The 20,493-nt window shown below is 33.6% G+C and overlaps 1 protein-coding gene across 3 annotated transcripts in view; it reads left to right on the top strand.

The window, feature by feature from the left end:
• The window catches only part of LOC114646352 (neprilysin-like), a 98,323-nt gene that overhangs the window by 2,442 nt on the left and 75,388 nt on the right, over positions 1 to 20,493 (top strand). For 2 of the 3 annotated variants that reach the window (XM_028794509.2, XM_028794510.2), the window contains 3 exons: positions 2,650 to 2,822; positions 4,313 to 4,348; positions 4,446 to 4,607. In XM_028794509.2, the coding sequence (XP_028650342.2) occupies positions 2,660 to 2,822; positions 4,313 to 4,348; positions 4,446 to 4,607 (361 nt within the window). In that variant the 5' untranslated portion in view covers positions 2,650 to 2,659. Of the gene's footprint in view, positions 1 to 2,283; positions 2,404 to 2,649; positions 2,823 to 4,312; positions 4,349 to 4,445; positions 4,608 to 20,493 lie in introns of those variants that run through there. The other variant, XM_028794511.2, reaches the window with a different exon arrangement.

Raw genomic sequence — 20,493 nt, 5'->3', positions numbered from 1 at the left:
TATGTAGTTGTTGAAAAATTGCTTTAGAATTTTCAGTGTTATATTTTGTTAGAAAATTTCTTTAAAGCAAGCTTAAGCTTAAATTTATGATGTAACAAATATACAGATGTAATAATAACAAGAAATATATTTCTTATACTTTACCATGCTTTATCAACTCAAGGACAAAGACTGCTTTAAAAGGCAAAGTCACAGCAATTTGTTCAAAAGTTTTGTGTACACTGAAACTGTATTTACATGCTAACTTTGATACTCATATACAGTATAGTTACAGGTCTCATACTGAGTACAAAACTGGGTAAAGTAGTTCAACTCAATTAGATTTAATTTGATTACCGCCAGAGACAGCAGTGCAAGCAATAAGTTTCCTGATGTTCTCTGGATCATCATGTGTCCACAGCTACAGACAGAATGTGGCAGTTCCAACATATTCTAAATTGTCAAGACTTTTTGACTATTTTGTAAGCAGTATTTGATTTCTAATAATATGTTGATGACAGAAGCAGATATTCTTCATTTTTATAAACTCGTGTAAGTATATTTGCTATTAAAGATACAGTGTAATACAAAATTGGATTTATCCTTATATTCACCACTTTTTCATCATTAAGCTAATCATTGTTTAAATATTTCAAGTTACTATTAAAATACTGTTTTAAATGAATGCTCATCTTATGTTACAGATAACATTTCTGTTTGCTACCAGAGAACCATATTCCACAAACTATTAGATATAGTATATGGCATAATGTAAAGTAGCTTATTTTTTAACAGTGATCTTTGCTAGACAGACAAATTTAACTGTTGTTATATCACACTAATACATTCTCCTTTAATGCTTTTATTTGAAATGGGTACATTTCTGCATATATTATACTCACAAATAATTCAAGCACAGTAAAATGCATACTGTAAGTTAGGCCAAAATTCATATAATATTGTCAGCTGTGAGTTGAACACCAGGCGTGGAGGACAATTGATGTTCTGTACGCGTTTAAGGAGTATGGAAGTGGGGAAATGACTTATATAAAAGAAAAAAGCTTTTATGGAAGTAGGAAAATGACATATTAAAGAAAAAAGCTTTTTAACAACTACATCATAAATCTGGTATTTGTTTGATATAACTCACTAACAGCAGCAAATTCAGAGTTTAGGAGCAGTATTCTTTCAGCATATTAATGTCAGAATGGGGTGTAAATACAATTACTGATACAACTACTTATGCAGATAATGTAAGTCATAAAGATTGTAACTCCTACCCAGAATACAAATGATACAAAAAGAGATAAACAAAATAATATGTTCAGATTGATGCAGAACTGTATTGTTGTTGTGGCTGTCATGGTTTTGTATAGACTTTCAAAGTTTATTTTGGCAATTACAGAGGATGATAACTTATCCTTTTACATTATTAATGAAGGTACTGTAATTTTTGGACAGCTCAGTGGTAGAATTTTTAATGTTGCAGATCACAGCTCCAGGGAGTGAAGTTCAATTTCCGGTCTGGTTATGGTCTACATGGAATTTGCATGTTCTCCCCAAGGCCAGATGTGTTTTGTCCAGGTTTTTTAGTTCTTTCTGTCATCTGGTAATTGGTTTACTATGAACTGTGTGTGGGTGTGTGTACGAGTGTGTCCCAGTTCCAAGTCCATAGCTGATTCGTGGCTTGTGCCTGCTGACTCTTATCTTTGAAAAAGCAAGTTTAAAAAACTGACGGATTTTCAGGTTTTAAAAACAGAGTAAAACATCTTCAAAAGAAAAAAACAATGATCAAAATGCACAAAACACAATGTAATCTGTTGTGTGGAAAAGCATAAATATATGCAAAAAACTGAAATGAATAAGAATAAATTGCTGAAACAATACAGTCATTATGAAGCAAATACCAAAAGGCCATATTAATGTGTAGCTCATTGTGACACAGAGAGAGAAAGAAAGAGCACTAGAGGGAGACTGAATTCTCTTTGGTCTTTTGGTCCGAGAGTTCCTGTTTTACCTTCATTTATAAAGCTTGTGACCTAATATTATCTCTTGGTTTATGTGGATTTTCACTTTATTTTAGTTTTTATGAATTAGTGTTAATAGATTGTTTTTGTTTAACTTAAAATTAAAAAGTTGGTCCACAATCCAAATGGGTATTTCTGTAAATAAAGATAGTATAAGATCTTTGTCAGCATTGGTTTAAGTGAAGTTCAATGATATGCCTGTGTATAAAATACTAAGAGGCAATTGGCCACTTTTATTGCTTGCTAACTTCCTTTAATGTGAAGGATTTGTTAATCTTTACCCTCTCGTTCATCAGAGTTTCCCTTTATAAGGCTGTTACATTATTTTCCTCTACTAAGGCTGGGTACTTGTTGATCTTTCATTAAGGATCAAGGATCAGCTTGGTTGAAGTACAAAGTTAGGATCTTGGTTATGTTTGTTTCAGTTTCTAGACTTTTACAGTTGTAACTAAATTAAATATTTACTAAAATTTCTTTATAATTCCTTCAAAGTAATTAAGAAAAAATATATTTTACTCAGTTTTCTAAACAGTAAATTAATTATATCAGAATGGAGGTTTTTAAAATAATTTAAGCTTCTAAGTTTGAAACTTTGGATTTAGACATTAGACAGTTTATTAATTACATTTTATTTTTATTTTAGGTGTGTTGTTATGGGCAAATCAGAAAGTCAGATGGATATAACAGATAATAACGCTCCAAAATCAAAAAAGAAGCTGAGATGGACATCTTTAGAAATTGGGCTTTCCACATTGGTTGTGCTGCTCTTTATTGTAGTGATTGCTCTAATAGTTTTATATGTGACAAACACTGGAGGTGAGTACTATTGTTATTGTTTAATGTCAAATGATTTTTATTAATTTAAATGTTTGATTTTTCAAATAATGTAAAGCTGATTTTTAATATGTATAGCGAGTAGTGAATCTGTTCTGTGATATGTATTGTGTTTATTAAACGTGTATACAATAGGTTATTGCCAGTTGGCAACATATGAGTGAATGTGGACATTTCTGTGTTGATCCATGCTGATCTGATTCAAGCTTTATTTGCAATGGTGCTGGGACAGGCTCTGGCTCCTTGTAATTTTGAACTAAGATCTAAGTGTGCCTAGAAAATGGATGGACTACTGTATACATTTGTTTTCAGGAAATAATATAATTAAATCTAGCAGGACTCACTTATCCTCAATAAACTGAAATGTGAATTGCTACACATAAGGAAACAATAGCTCTTCTGAAAATAATGTAATACATCTTATGCAGTATGTTTTACACTATATTAAGACTCTGAAATGAATTGAGGAGGTTTGAGAATGATATATTAAGGTCTGTTGTTGTGTTTTGATCTCTTATGTTTTTAACATGTATTATGCCATTTCAACAAACAAGATTTGCCTGTAGTGGAGTGGTATTCTGTCCAGAGTTCTGTTTTTACACCCTGTGCTGGTATAGGCACTCTGCCCCACCATTACTTTATGTTGAAGTTGTCTGTTTTGGACAATAAATGAATGATCTTCCCTGAACTAACTCTCTGGAAATTTTTCATACTTCTTAAGAAACATTTGTAAACAGTTATTAAATATAAAATATGATTACATGCTTAAGAACAAAATAGTAAGTAGTAGAACTTTAGTATATGAACTGAAAGTGGTTTATATCAGCTTTATACCTAACATTTAACCACAAGGTGATAATTTTGTATAAAAACATTTTAGTGTTTGCACTTTAAACTGTGCCAGTGGCATTTGGACCCTGATAGTGCTTCTTGTTTTGGTTTTTCTTACCTGAAACTGATAACATGACAATCCCACTGGTCTGGCAATTCTCTAACAGATGGCAAGTTAAATCTAGCTCAGTGGTGCCAGCCTCATGTTGACAACATTTGCAATTATAATAACATATAAATGATTGATTTTTTTGCGATGCAGAATGCAAATGCATGGTGGTCTAAAGAATGATTTGTTCTGAACAATCTATAAAACATAAAACTGTAATGGCAGTTTTAAGAAAACTAATCCTAAGTTGAGGCTTTGTTTAAAATATTATAAACATGCATATATAGGGTACATGTGGTTCCTGGACTGGATACAATAAAAATAGGAAAGGAAAACAACAGATTTTTTCAGAGCTATTCTAGATTTCCCACTATTTTGTTTTCTATTCTGTTTAATAATTCATTCACACATTTTAAATAAAGACTTTAATACTGAATGTAAGTCAATGCAGCCTTTTTTAATTAATGCATTTAAGTTTTTCTCTTTTTTGTTATTATATCTGTCAAGTAATACATAATGTTTACTTTTACAGATGGTATATGCAAAACAGCAGATTGCACACAATCAGGTAAATTACTCTACATACAAATCAGTAGTTTTTCATTGCCTTTATTTTATTATATACAATTGCATTAAATAATCCTTTTCATCATTCAATTTTGCAGCGGCACGTATAATTGAAAACATGGATACAAGTGCAGAACCATGTCAAAATTTCTACCAGTATGCATGCGGAGGCTGGCTGAAAAAGAACATTATTCCAGAAACCAGTTCTCGATACAGCACGTTCGACATTTTGAGAGATGAACTGGAAGCAGTTCTGAAAGGTCAGTTGGATGTATCTAATGTGACCACCATATTTGCAATATGGACATGTCACAAAGGACGCTGTGTCAATTAATAATCAACTTACTATAGTAGTTCATTACAAGAAGTAAATCATTAAATTTGGCAAGCTTTATAGTTCACTAGATTTTTTTAATTGGTATAAAATTCAAAAAGCTTACAGTATTAACTAGTACTTGATGTAAGTTTAATTTAAAGTTTGCATTTTTGGCTGACAAATAACCATTACACTGACAATGTCCAGTAAAGGGGTTGTAACTAGACATTCTTTCCAAATGCTAAACTGAATGTGGACTTTTATATTCTACATTCAGGCAGTGCAATGGTTAACATTGCTCCCTAACACTTTTCTAGTCTTAGCCACTAGCTATATGGAGGAGGCACATCCTGGTTTTTATCCAGGTACTAAGGTTTCTCTCCCAAATCCCAGAAACATGTATGTGACTTTAAACTGCACCTATGTGGGTGAGTGTAGAAGTGAGCACCAGAGTACCCATATACTGATTGGCACCTAATAATGGTTTGCCACCTGACTTGTGCCTGTAACGTCCTAAGCAGGCCTTGACCATGGCGACCCATGAGCTGAAGTATTATCATATTTTTTATTTTCCTTGAAATGTTTGGGCAATTTCCTTATACAATACAGAGCCATGTTATTTGTAAATTTTGCCAAACATTAGTGTTGGTGTACTGCTGATTTTGTGGTTTTCATTTAATGGTAATATTTTGAATTAAGAATAGAACAACATGCATTGAATTTATAATTTGTATTCACTAGTACTATGCAGGTCTTAATAATATTGTGTAAAATATGTTTTATGCTAAGATTAACTATATAATGAATTTGAGAACTGGAAGTAATTGTACATGGTTAACTGAGTGAGAACATACAGTTTAATTTCTTTGACTGGTATTGAAAAAATGTTTAATGTAATGATGGCAAAGTACGTATTATTCATTTCAAAAAGTTTCCTATGAAGACTTGTTAATGACATTCAGGTATCATATTACAGTTTTATAAGTACAAGATTTATGAATAGGTTTGCAAATTTATTATCTTCTCTCTTTCATCTCTCTCATATTCTAAAATCTTTTCTTGATAAGGGTTGTGGAAGCAGCATGCCAAACAGGTTAGCCCAGACCTCCATGTGCCCAGTCACAGTCCTGGGGAACTGCCAAGAATTCTTAAGCCAGCCTGGAGATATAATCACTCCAGCATGTCCTGGATCTGCCATAGGGTCTCCACCTAGTGTGATGTGCCCAGAGCAGCTTCTGAGGAGCAACAACTCTACTCTGAGGCTCTCCTGTACTGCTGAGCTTCTCATTCTAGTCCAGTTACCCTGTGAAGAAACCTAATTTCTGTCACTTGCACTCACAATTTAATTCTTTTGATCATTACCCACAGCTCATGACATAGGTGAGGAAGTTAGTTTGACTGGTTTTGTCATTAGATTTAACTTCACCTTCACCACCAAGGACTGGTACAGCACCTGTAGAGCAGCTGCCGTCTCTCAAATTCAATTGTTGATCTCACAGTTCCTTTATCCATCACTTGTGAACAAAATCTTTTAACTCCATATTATGTGAAAATGGGTAGAAGTGAGGAAATACTAAGATCTACAGCAAGGCAGTTAAGCTGTTTACAACAAGAATGACATGTTATAGTTACAAATATGAAAGGAAAATATTTCAGAAAAAGTACAAAGACTCCAAAATGAAATCTATTGTTCACACACAATTATTAAGCAGTCCAGCTGCATTTTACTTTCCAGTCTGAACCTGCTGGAAGATGCAGGAATTGAGAGGGGTTTGTCTTGCAATTGTATCCCAGATTAGGGCAGCAGAGTAGATAGTTCTGATGTTTACTCTTTATTGCTATAAGAATGACAGTTGAGTGGAATTTCATTTGGTGAAGCTTATCTATACTAATAAAAGGCAAAGCTCTCACTGACTCACTCACTCACTCATCACTAATTCTACAACTTCCCGTGTAGGTGGAAAGTTGAAATTTGGCAGGCTCATTCCTTACAGCTTACTTACAAAAGTTAGGCAGGTTTCATTTTGAAATTCAAAGCGTAACGGTCATAACTGGAACCTCTTTTTTGTCCATATACTGTAATGGACTGCAGCTCGCTGGCCGAGGGAGGCGGAGTTGCGTATCGCGTCATCACGCCTCCCACGTAATCACGTGAACTGACTGTGAACGCAGTACGTAGAAAAGACGGCCTTATATGGCGTTCATTTATAAAACAGCGGACAGGCTGTGTAAAGGCAGCTTCACAAAAAAACAGATCCTTAACAAATTGTTATTGGTATATTTTCCCTCAATTTAAAAAGGTTTTCTTTTCTTCTTAATTAAAATTTAAAAGCAATACTTCACCTCTGCGAAGCCCGGGAATTTGGCTATATGCAGTGAGTGTGTACGCCTGATGATCCCAGAATTAGGGTGAAACACGTGTCGCGTACTCTTTGCATTATTTGACAGTAAACTATTTTCAACCATTCTATGATCTGCTTCTCACAACTGAAGGCACCGTGGCTGATGTTAGCTGACTTGCTGGCCAACCATAAGCGTTACCTGGTAGGTAACCACCCATACAATCAGATTGTGATTCAGACTACGAATGCTGTGAATGTAATTACCCCGATCTACATGCTGTCAAATAAACGAACCACACGCCGTGGCGCAATGTTAGGGGCTTCGCCTCTAGCGCTGACGTCCGAGGTTCGATTCCCGTAAGGGAGTGCAGTGAGTGTGTACGCCTGATGAGCCAAGAATTAGGGCGAAACACGTGTCACGTACTCTTTGCATTATTTGACAGTAAACTATTTTCAACCATTCTATGATCTGCTTCTCACAACTGAAGGCACCGTGGCTGATGTTAGCTGACTTGCTGGCCAACCATAAGCGTTACCTGGTAGGTAACCACCCATACAATCAGATTGTGATTCAGACTACGAATGCCGTGAATGTAATTACCCCGATCTACATGCTGTCAAATAAACGAACCACACGCCGTGGCGCAATGTTAGGGGCTTCGCCTCTAGCGCTGAAGTCCGAGGTTCGATTCCCGTAACGGAGTGCAGTGAGTGTGTACGCCTGATGAGCCAAGAATTAGGGCGAAACATGTGTCGCGTACTCTTTGCATTATTTGACAGTAAACTATTTTCAACCATTCTATGATCTGCTTTTCATGCCGTGAATATATATATATATATATATATATATATATATATATATATATATATATATATATATATATGTGAATGTATGTATGTATGTATATATGTATGTCTATATTTATATATATATATATGTGCATATGTATATATATGTGTATATATATGTAGATATGTATATATTTATATGTATATATATGTGTATATATATGTAGATATGTAGATATTTATATGTATATATATATGTACATATGTATATACAGTATATATGTAGATGTGTAAATTTGTATATGTATATATATGTATATGTGGATGTGTATATGTATGTATATATATGTATATGTAGATACTTGTATATGTAGATATGTATATATATGTATATGTATATATATGTTTACATAACCTCTTTAACACACTACTTCTCCGCTGCGAAGCGCGGGTATTTTGCTAGTACAAGTATAAATTCAATGCAAATAAAAAATGACACAGCATTAATTATCATTTCTGAGAAGGCCCAAAACAGCCATTTTAACTCAACTACACAGCCATATTCATTAAATCACTGTAGGAAAAAAATACAGATTCCATAATAAAATGAAAATGTGCATAATAAAGTGAAACACAGTTCAATATGGTGCACTGAGGCATTATGTGTACTGTTGCTGTGTACAGAATGGGAGAAGTTAGGGTAGAGAGGCCACCTTTCCAAACAAATGTGCTTTCAGTGCACCACTTCCCTCTGAGATGCGATCATTCCAATGCAGGTCAACATTAATTTCTTAGTTGTCTCGTAATGCAAGGTTGACCTTATGCATGCCTTGCAGTAAAGAAGATAATAATGCATAGAAAAACAGAAAATAATACTACCATCTCACCTTTTTCCTTCAGTAAATGTGCAAATATATTTTCAAGAATATGACCTAAGTTTGAAAGGGGCTATATTATTTTAATTGCACACTTATATCTCCTGAGTTGCTCTCTTAAATGTTCGCCAAGTTTAAGAGAAATAATGAGACAGAGTTCAAGAAGGTTAAATAATACACTGCTACAAGCAAGAACTAAAAAAGTCATTTGAGTTTTTAAATACAGTATTTATTGTTATTATGCAAATATTATGCTTCCATTTAGTGATTTGGGAAAAATAAACCTTTTATTTTTCAACACCATTCATTTTAAATTGTTAAGCAATAGACCCAACTATTGTAATGAGAGCTCAGAGCACAGTTTTGTTAAGGCAGTTCAGCTATTCAATAAAATAGTCACAAAGTTCGATAAAACAGTTCAATACTATAATGTTGTTAAATATTTATATATTGTAATTTGTTTTTTTATTACAGAATAATATTTATTTATTCCTTTGACATCAATTTGAAAAGGAGGCTTAACCCTTTGTACTATAATGATTATTTTCAATAATTTCAGATGAAGCTATGAAATGCTTTTCAGTAAAGACGATTGTCAAGTTTTCCTGCTTTAAATAGTCTAAAGTAACCTGATAAACCTCCACACAAAACATTGTAAAACCACCTCACTTAGAAGAGGTTGTTTAAGAAAGTCTCATTTGTCATGCTAATAGTTTAGGGTGGTATACATTTAAAAAACAGGAGTTTTTCATTGAAAGCTTAATAGAATATTATTATTCATCTATTATTATTATTATTATTATTATTATTATTATTATTAATCTATTATAGAAACAACATAGAAAGGAATACTATATAGTTTTGAGGAAAATATCCTAAAATTACCTTTAGTACCCAAGCTCCTCACTGCCAACACAGTGGCTTCAAAAATGGCTCAATTTGAAAAATATGTCTGCACGTTGGTGACTAAAGTGAAGAGGGCATAATCCGTAGCCAAAAATAATGATACTAGCATAGCATTAGAAAAGTAAATGAATCCAGAAATACAAAATATACCATTTTATAAAGAGGTTAACTGTGTCTACCTTTTACTGATATCAGTGAAAATTTCACAATTATTGTTTCGCTATTTACTATTTTCTGCAGTGGGCTGGTGCTCTGCCCGGGGATTTGTTCCTGCCTTGCGCCCTGTGTTGGCTGGGATTGGCTCCAGCAGACCCCCGTGACCCTATGTTAGGATATAGCGTGTTGGATAATGGATGGATTTACTATTATTGTGTACCATATATCATTATCAACAGTAACTGAACCAGTTATATAGGATGGTTAATATGCCATATGATTTTTGAATTTGATTGACAAATGAATTTCTTCTTCAAAGTGTTGCTTAGTTCAAGCTTGAGTGCTTGAGCATCATGGGTCCTAGGTAACCAGTTGTACCAATGTGCAAAAATCAAGACTGTAGCAACTCTGAGAAAACAGAATTGTTTGACTTTTAAAGAATACTCCTAAAATAATACACAATGTAAGTGTATTGAAATATTTACAGTATAAGAAATGAAAGCTAAACAGTCAAGTTGATTGACTGGTGGGCCTTCCCATTTATAGGTTTATAGGATCATTGTCACTCCATGTATAGAGTACAGTGAAATTCTTAATTACATGTGCTAGTCAACTAGGGCTGGGCAATATGTAAAATTCCCAGGTAAATCAGTCATTCTCCTAAATATCTATCGCCAGGTGACAAAGTAAGCCAACACTGCTATAAGTTTTCGATTTGGCCACAGGGTGTCCTCATTGTTAATAACCATAGACCTTTTAATGTAGAAAGGTACAACTGGAAGAATGAGTTGCCAAAAAGAAATTGACCTTGGCTATTCCTAACTAACACATTGGCTTCAAAGCAAATGTACACCATCCAGCAGACTTCATGAGTTTAGCCAGTGCTGCTACCACAAGCATTAAAGGCTTGTCTAACCATCAATTAATTACTGACACATCTGTATTTAGAAAAGCACAAAATTTAAGCAGGGTAGAATGAATGGACACAATGGTACTACAGCCATTTGACATTATTGTGAATACATTAAGCTGGCTTTACACATACCCTCCAACATGTCATTTGAAAGCATAAGTATCATTCTTACTAAGTCACATATGCCAGCATTCAACTTCTCCAAAACAGCACACCTGTACAGAAAATAGTCTGTTATAAACTGAAGTTAAATTAAGTGCCATGTCTTAACGCTGTGATAATCTATATCAGTTTCTTTTTGGGGTAGTAACAGGGATGTATGAGAAATAGATTGCACAGCTGCACTGAGTTGCTTCCCTTGTGGGCACCTGATGTAACTATCCTACAGGACTGATCGGAGAGCCTAACACACTTTCCAAACGAACTGGCCCACTGATGGGTTGCTTGTTTAAAAAAGATCAAATAACAACAGTTGTAACATGCTTTTCGACAGGTATATATTTTCGAAATCTCATGTTTTTCCTCTCGGCTGCCTAAGAGACTGCAGTCTTTGGCAAATATAGAAAAATATGAGGAGATGCATGCAAAGGCTGTGTAGCAATATCAGTTAGTGGATTCAAGCAGAATTTTGACTCGCCAGTCTTGATTTCATTAACGTATTCGAAATGCACACTTGTGGCTTCAACTACAGCTGTCAATATTACAGTGCATTCTCTGCCTCTCTGTTAGTATTTTTGCCACTGGAAATGAAATAAGGGCTGTGTCTTTTAACTAAAGAAGCATTTAACATTTCTTGTGTAAATGCAAAGTGTTTACATCCTATTCATATACAATCGGGAAACATGTTTCTCTTGAAGACAGAATATTTACCACAGGTTTAATTAACTGGCTCAAATTATTGACAGTGGACCGCCTATCGGCGATGTAAGTAATCTATTGCCTTTTGCCAATTGTATAACCTATCAGCACAATCATATAGTCAACAATCAAAACATATTGCCACTCTCCAGCACCATGATTAACTAAAGAAATCTCATGTCCTATATGTCATTAACGGACACTTAGATCTATATTTAGATGTAAGGATCTGTAAGCAGTACTTTATTTTGTGATCAGTCCTCTTTAAGCATGGGACTTGCCAGGTGAATACGTTTAGTTTACTAGATTGGAACTTTTGAAAAAAACAGTGGTTTTAGGTCTCAGTGACTTCAATTGTTTGGGGAATAAATGTCAGCGTTTTAGTATGAAACCAAACGTAGACAGTGTCAGCTAACTACATCATCTACTCACACACACTCACATTGGAAAAATTAAGAATCCTCAGTTCATCTAACATTCATATCTTTGGAGATGCAAACTCCAAACAGACAATGACCAGGTGCAGAATTTGAACCCATGATCCTGGATCTGTGAGGCACCACTCTATTGCCCAGTGGAAGTGCAGTACTTTTTAATCTTAAACTGCTTATTTATTGTTTTTCAATTTTCAAACTCTCTAGAACTACTTTGCATTTATATTAAGATTGGAAGACATTTTTAAGAAGTCAAATAGTAGCTTGTAGAGCAGAGATTTAAATAGTGTTTAACCACAGCTGAGTAATCGCACTTATGACTTAAATAGACTTAAACATTCATCTCATGTGAGTATGTGCTGTTCAAAATGGTTTAAAGTTCTTTAAAATTACAGTTGACCAGATATTAACAGGAATACTCATATTTTTATCTCAGCTTTAAGTAGAGTTCATTTTTCTTTAAAATGATTGCCAGTATTTGCCAGTGTACTTGTGTTTAGAAATCTGTAGCAGTTTTTTTTTTATTCTAAGCTTGCCACAGGATTAAGCTGCATAAAATCTCTTTTTGATCTTTACTGGAAGCTGGGAATGTGTGGGAGATAAGAACATTGATTAAATATGCATGAACTTTTGGAACTGGACCATAAATAAATAGTGTGTTCCATTTATTACTTTTCAATTGTATCACATCACTACCAATTATATAAATTAATTAATTCCATAGTCTTCCATAGCATTACAAAAAAACTTTTTTTTAAATAATTTTTATTGATTTTAATTTAACATTTCATACAATCAAGTCAAACTTAACAGAACAAAATTCAACCCCCTACCCCAAGGGAAAGATAGGAGAGCCAACAACCAGAGCAAATCTTTAAAAGCAGCAAGGAAGGAAAAGTATCCTTTTCCCTGATTTAGAAGCTTATTCTTAAATGTTATTGATTAGATCATGCCATATTTTTTAAAAAAAGTTTTGAACAGATTCCCTAAGTGACAATTTGATTTTTTTCTGATTTCAAATAGTTTAGGATATCATTTACCCACTGACTTAAAACAGGTGGAGTAGGATTCTTCCAGTTGATCAAGATAAGTCTACGTGCTAGTAGTGAGGTAAAGGCAATTACAATCAATTTGCCCTTCTTTACTTTAGGCCTATCTGGGAGTGCACCAAACACAGCTGTTAATGGGTTAGGAGTGATTGTGACACCAAGGCTGTCTGATAGGCATTCAAAGATTTTTGTCCAAAATTATATTAATTTGGTGCCCACCCAAAACATGTAGCCCAGTGAGGCTGGAGCTCAATTGCAACGTTCACGGGTTGGATCTTGCCCTGGATACATTTTGGACAATTTTAAATGAGGTAAATGTGCTCAATAAAGGATTTTAAGCTGAATGATTGAATGCTTTGAGCATATGAAGCTAGAGTGTATTCTATGGCTTCCGCTCCTTTTCTGAAATATTAAGTGAAAAGTCTTTACCCACCACATCCTAGGATCTTTGAAAGGAATGGACTTTAAAATGTTTTTATATATTGTAGAGATGCTGTGATCTGAGTCTTCAAGACTGATCAATATTTCTTCTGGAATAGAAATAGGTGGAAGGTGAGGAAAATTGGGTAGGTTACATTTAGCAAAGTTTCTGATTTGAAAGTAGTAGAAAAATTGTGTTGATGAGAAGTTAAATTTGAAACTTAATTGTTTGTAAGATGCAAAGACATTAAATACAGTATGTACAATCCTCTAAGTGTTTTAATCCCAGAAATTATCCAAACATTATATACAGTGTTTGTTTGAAAGGGCAGAAAAAAATGGTTATCATGTAGAGGTGCAACAGATAAAAGCTGTCTTAAAGTGCATTCTACGTTGGTTCCATATTCTGAGTAAATGAAGGGCAATTGGATTATTAGTGTATTGACATTAATTTCTATTTACTGGGCCAGAAAGCAGAAACTATAAGGAAGTACTACAAGATTTTATTTCTATTGCAGACCTGGCTTTACATTACAAAAATAATTTTAAGGCTGTTTTGAGCCGTAGAACATTTTAAATGTTTCAGGTAAAAGTGATGCAAAGTATAACAAAGCATATCACTTTTAAGTATTAAATATTGCATTCTAAATGATTTCATTTGTTAGTGTTCATTTTATAGTCTTATTCTGTGTATCTATTTATCTAAACAGTTCTGTTTGTTAAAACAATCTAATTGAAACGTAGGTAGTCGGAGGCAGCACAATGGTGCAGTACACAGAGCTGTTGCCTCACAGTTCCAGTTCACCACCTGACATGGTCACCTTGACAGTAGAGGTTACATGTTATCTGCCAGTCCAAGTTAAGTTTGTCTAGATTCTTACCATGTTTGTTAGGTTAATGGGCTACAACGTATTGGCCCAGGAGTGTGGTGATACAAGCTTAAGTGTACTTTGTGATGGTGACTAGTAATCTAGTGTTGGTCCATGCACTGTGTCTAGAGCTTCTGAGATAGGCTTTGGATCTCAGTGACCTTGAGATAAATACCATATACAAAAAACATGGAAAATATATTCATATGAGCAAAATCATATGACCCTTTCCTTTACCGCCACAGTTTGTGCACAGTCAGGGCTATTTTTCAGTCAATTTAAAGTATCACATTCTGTTTAACAAAGTAGACCTAATTATGCCTGTTTTACACAGTATTGTTATTATCTCACCATTATGTGTGTTATATTTGGCTTTTTAAGGTATAAGGAAGTGGTGTACTGCTTCATGGTGGTGTGTCAAATTAGACAAAGTTTATTTTTTAGAAAAGAAAATTCCAAAAATATTTTTTTCACCCAAACCTTTATTGTTGAATTCACTATATGTATATTCCTACATTCAGTAAGTAAACTAGTTACAAATTAGCCAGTCTTTTATATGGTTTAACATCCTTAAAATCATAAAACGTAATGAACATGCAAAGGAAAATTTAAAAGCAAAGCCATTTCTTTTTAGCTAAAAATTGGAGATGCATATTGAAAACAGCAAGAATCTTTCAGTATGTAGGATCCTGTGGTAAATCTCAGAACTGAAGTAATATTTAAAAGGCCTGATAGTTACATTATAATTTTTGAATGGCAGGCAGCATAATGGTATATCTGTAAATGATTATTTTTCATGATATGAAAAATGTTTTGTATTATGATTATATAGACAAGGTAGCCTCAGATACACAAATAATTGTTTCCCCCCAAACATACAGAGCATATAGTAAATATAGTAACTGTCAAAAATAAACAAAAACATCAAAAAAAAAACTTTCAAAGGCAGACTTTTTTGTTCAAACCAGTGAACGTTCCAGATGAGCATTGTACATAGCAATGAAACTGACAAAAAGGTATCAGCTAAAAATAAACAAATAAACATAACAAAACAGAACACTTTTTACCATGGAGCAGCACCTACAAATAATAAAAAAGCAGCACAATTTATAAAGCAACAGCACTAAACTTAAAAGTAGCCTTTGTATGTCTTTCATCCCTTGTGTCTGTATTTTTGGCAGATGTTCATTCTTTTATTTGAATTGCCTGTTAAAACCTGTGTGTCCTGTAATCACAGGGCTGGAGTGTACAATGATTGTATTAAAATGCAGAAGCATGATCAATAGGCAGAAAATTGCAGTGCACATGTCAAAGGTGAGGCTGACTCTGGAAGGCAGGGTGTAGTCTTTTGGATGGGATTACTCTTTACTTTGGTTTTATAAGGAAAATAGCAGCTTAACGAAAGCAGTGCATTTGCATTTGAAGGTGGTACATTATACTGCACTGTGAGTGAAGGATGTATTGACTATACCACCTGATATATAAATGCTGAATATACAAAAATTACTTAAAACATCATGTTACTTTTAAAGTTGATCCTGCTGAGTAAAATGATAGTTGAAGTTTATTGCCCACAAGTACAAAAAACAAAAATTTGTATTTGAAGGAGTTGTTAGGTGTTTTTGTACATTAAAATGTTTAATGTATTTTTGTGGCAAAATGGAATTTGAATTAAAGAACTACAGTATAATGAATATTGGAAATTTGAAATGATTTTTTGAATATTTGTCACAGTTTAAACCCAAGGTATCTGCTCTGATAAATGCTGATATTTATTAAAGCACATTGCTGGTTCTTAAAGTCAAAATGAATTTAGATAGATAATGCAAAAATTACCACAGGTAATGTTTAGTGGTTAAACCAGGTGAAATTCCACCAGACGTCTGACATAAGTTGATAAGAGAGCATATGGTATATATGGTATAAATATGGTAAAGATAAAGCCAAATAAACTCTGGCTGAACCTAATTATTAATCAGGACCCTTTGTGTGCAGGTTTAGATATAATTTGAAACAATCCTGTTGATAATTTCCTATATGACAGTTATGTATACAAAAGTACACCAGTATGTACTCATTTTTGGAAGCAATATAATTAAAACAGTAGATGAATGTGTAAGATAACCACTTTACTGATGCTTTGTGTTAGTAACACCAAAGCAAGCCTTTGCTTGTTACATAAGACTTAATGAGTAATAGATGTATTTTTTCAGTGCCTTAACTACTGTAAAGTGTTACCAGCTTTGCAGTGAATAATTATACTTAAAAAATTTGCATGAATTTACATCTGTATCCTGCATTGTAATCCTTCTTAATACTTCTATATTTCTAGGCTGAAAAAGAATAACTTTGTAGTAGTAGTAGTAGTAGTTGCAATGTCAAATATACAGGGTACAGTAAAATTCCAAACTGTATGTCTTGATGTTTAGATAGTGAGTTTAAATGGCTCATTTAGTGTTTAAGCATTGAAACATTTAATTAAGTACATAACTAGAGGGATATTATAAGCTTTGGTTTATGACAAGCATCATTTGCACACAAGTGCTCCTGAACAATATGCTTTTGAATATCTCCTAAGAGTAGCACATAGAGAAAAAAACAGTAATAGTCTCAGAACTACTTACTACTATTTGATAAATGCAAAATAAACAATCTAATAACAATGACTGATAATTTATTTATTAGTCTGTTATAATTTAATGGTGTGGTCAATAGTATAAGAAGCTGCACTTAAATCTGATGTGTGTAATGAACAGATATAGAACTAGTGCAAGAGGAAGAGATTGGGTCTTTCCTTTTGGGATGAAATAGAAGTATCATTGTTATCATGATGGTCAAAATGCAGGAATTGTTAACTTTTTATCAGAGTTTTCAAAGGCAAAATCAAAAGAAATTTATAGAAAAAAATAGATCAAATAGATCAAAATTAGAAACCTTTCCCAGTGCTACTCTCTCATGGAATCTTTCCCTTTTGTTGGTCTTAGTTTGGACACTTCTCTATGTGTGCACTGCCTTCTTTTACAGTAAAGTTCCATTGTGTTGATATCATGTGCCTCACAGATATGCATGATGCTGCCATGCAACTCACCCAATCTGTAGCTAGAAAACAACAACACCTATTAGAAAACACAGATATTGTTAAATAAATAATTAACTTTCCAAACAAAATGAAAAATTATAAAAGTCCTGATAGAAGTAAGTATCTGATTTATCTCTATTTCATTCACAATTAGCAGGAACTGTGGGCTTTTAGAACAGTTACATTAGAACTTGAGAAATGTTTTGACTAAAGTAGTCCATTTAACTCAAAATAGCGTATCATTCTTGTGTTCACATAATTCTTTATAATACCTTTGAAATGTAAAGGTCCCCAAATTACTCCTGTCTACTATACTGCTTGATAACTTAATTCATATGTGTATATATTACTTGGTCCTGCGGTGGGTTGGCACCCTGCCCTGGATTGGTTCCTGCCTTGTGCCCTGTGTTGGCTGGGATTGGCTCCAGCAGACCCCCGTGACCCTGTGTTCGGATTCAGCGGGTTGGAAAGTGGATGGATATATTACTTGCTATTTGAAAAAATAATTTCTAGTATTTAACCTTAACCAGCTTCAATGTGTCTGCCCATTTTCTTTGTAAAGTTGTACGCACTTTTATCATGTTTCTCTCTTTGTTTAAACTGTAAAGATTAAACTGTTTCAATCTGTCCCTGCAGTTTATATCCTACATTCCTGCATTGGCATTAAGCCTTTATTGTGGTTTCTATCCTTTTTCAATATTTTATAGTCCATAACCAGAATATTTTATTTTTGGTTAATTATTATATGCATTAACTGTTTTTCTACTGTTGTTTCACACTTTTTGCAACTAATGAATCAAATCTTCCATGGCAGTACTTATTTAACCCTTAATGATAACTTTTTCTACCCATTTTCATGAAAATAATGAATGAAAGAATATTTTGTTTGCATTTTGGAGTATCAGTCAAATCTTTTTAGTTATTATTTTTTGGGACGAGGGCAACATAGTGGAACAGTGACCATGGCTTAATGTAGATTATAATTTCTTCTGACTGTTGAAGCATTTTTTCTTTATTCTGTAGGTGTTAGTTAATTCAGGACAGATATGAATATATATATGTGTGTGTGTGTGTGTGTGTGTGTGTGTGTGTGTGTGTGTGTGTGTGTGTGTACTGCACAATGAAGTGGGGAGTGATGCCTGCCTTGTGGAAAAGAATAGATTCAGACAGTGACTGGATGGATAACACTATCAAAAGGCACTTTATAAAGCACTCAAGATCAAAACAGAAGAGAGCCAGGCAGATAATAATAAAAATTAAAATGTATAACAAATAATTATTAAAAGACTGGAAAAAGCTAGCAAATAGCCTGAAATCAAGTATAAATATAAATCATTGAACCAAATATATGTCTGAGCTGAGTGGCAGTTGGGACAGATAGGCAGCACAGCAAAACCAGCATCAGTATAGTAAGTACAGTACAGTAAGTGCAACATAGTAATATATATAATAATTAAATGTAAATGGAATTTCAGGTTTGTTTTAAATATTATCACTGATGGGTGATGCAAGATCAGACATAGGCAGAGAGTCTGAGTAGAAGTCGCAAGAGTAAACGAACAAGAAAGCTAGATCTCAGGTATCTAATAGGATTACACAACATCAATGACAGAAATTTGTGTAAGTCTGGATTTACAGCTATCTAAGTTAGATAAAAGAATGTTGGAGGATTATGCTATATTAGTCAGGAAGCCATTATAGTAAAGACAGCTGAAAGCTGATGAGGTTGTTCCTGTTTGTCTGAGATGGGACTTGGGGAGTAGCATTTTGTGCTAATTGTAAGCTGTCAACAGGTTGTGCAGATTGATCATTGATAAAAGATTAGAGTAATTCAACTGAGAACTAACGACTGCATGGTAGAGTATTTCCATTGTGAGGTGAAAAGCTATGGTCACCATCTGTCAATGTTTTGTAATTGAAAGAATAACCTTTTGACTGGTGCTGAGTTGTGCAGTTCAAGGTTCACAATCCTGGTGATTACCTTTGTTGTTAATCCTATACAAAGCATTTGACTTTTCCTGGTATAAAATTTTAGATATTTTTCAGCGGGGTTAAGGAAATATGTAAAATGTAACCAATTTGGTATTCCACTAGTTAATACTGTAAAATATTTAGTCCAAATCTTTCTGAAAATTGCACTCCTTTTGCATTTCCTGAAAAACACAAAAATCTATAGCTGTTAAACATTTATTCAAAATAATCTTCAAGAAAAATTAAAGTAAGCTGTTTAGAACAATATATAACTGATAAATTAGTTTAATTCTTCAGCTGCCTTAAAGATAAATACATCTTTTCCTACTGTTGCCTTTGTAAAGTTTCCATGCATTCTTTAACTTACAGATGGCTTTTTGTTTTTATTTATGTTTTCTTTGTGCATGCTTTTTCAAATTTGAGACTGTGGAGAACCAAAGACTGTATCAAAAACAATGTATCAAAGGCAGGAACTCTCACGTAATTATAGTGATTAAGTTCTGTATTCAATCTGCTGGCAGCTAATTCTAAAACACAGATTGTGTGTTCTTCCTTTCATGAAGACAATAAATCATCCACCTGTTTTCAGTTCCTAGTTTGTGCTAATCATTATCCTGGACCTGTCCAGCATAGGATGTTTGTCCCAATCATAGAGAAAATATGCACATATTCACTTGAGGTCAGTCAATGGACCCTAATCTAATAAAATGCAAAAGGAAGCTAGAATTGACAAACACACACAGAACATGTAGACTCTAATAATAATAATAATAGTAATAATAATAATAGTAATAATTAATTACATTTATATAGCGCTTTTCTCAGTACTCAAAGCGCTATCCACACAGGGAGGAACAGGGAAGTGTATAAATTCTATCCACATTAAATAATTGTAAATGCATTTAAAATTTGATGTATAATAAATTATCTTAATTTTATTTAACACCTTTTAGTTTATTTACACACATCCAAAGTAGTTGAAATGTGTAGCTGAGAAAGGTTGTCATTTTTAATGTAAGATGAATAATATTTTTATACAAGTTCTAAACTGAAAACAACTTTTACAAAGATTTCAGAGCACATGTGCACAAAACCCTTACAAACATTTCTTATGCATTTTTTAATAGATCATGGATAATTCTTACCAAATTCCAGTAATTTATTAATTA

The sequence above is a fragment of the Erpetoichthys calabaricus genome, chromosome 2 (genome assembly GCF_900747795.2).
Source record: "Erpetoichthys calabaricus chromosome 2, fErpCal1.3, whole genome shotgun sequence".
Lineage (NCBI taxonomy): Eukaryota > Metazoa > Chordata > Cladistia > Polypteriformes > Polypteridae > Erpetoichthys > Erpetoichthys calabaricus.
The sequence above is the reverse complement of the archived record's forward strand: the minus strand, read 5'-3'. Positions and strand labels throughout refer to the sequence as shown.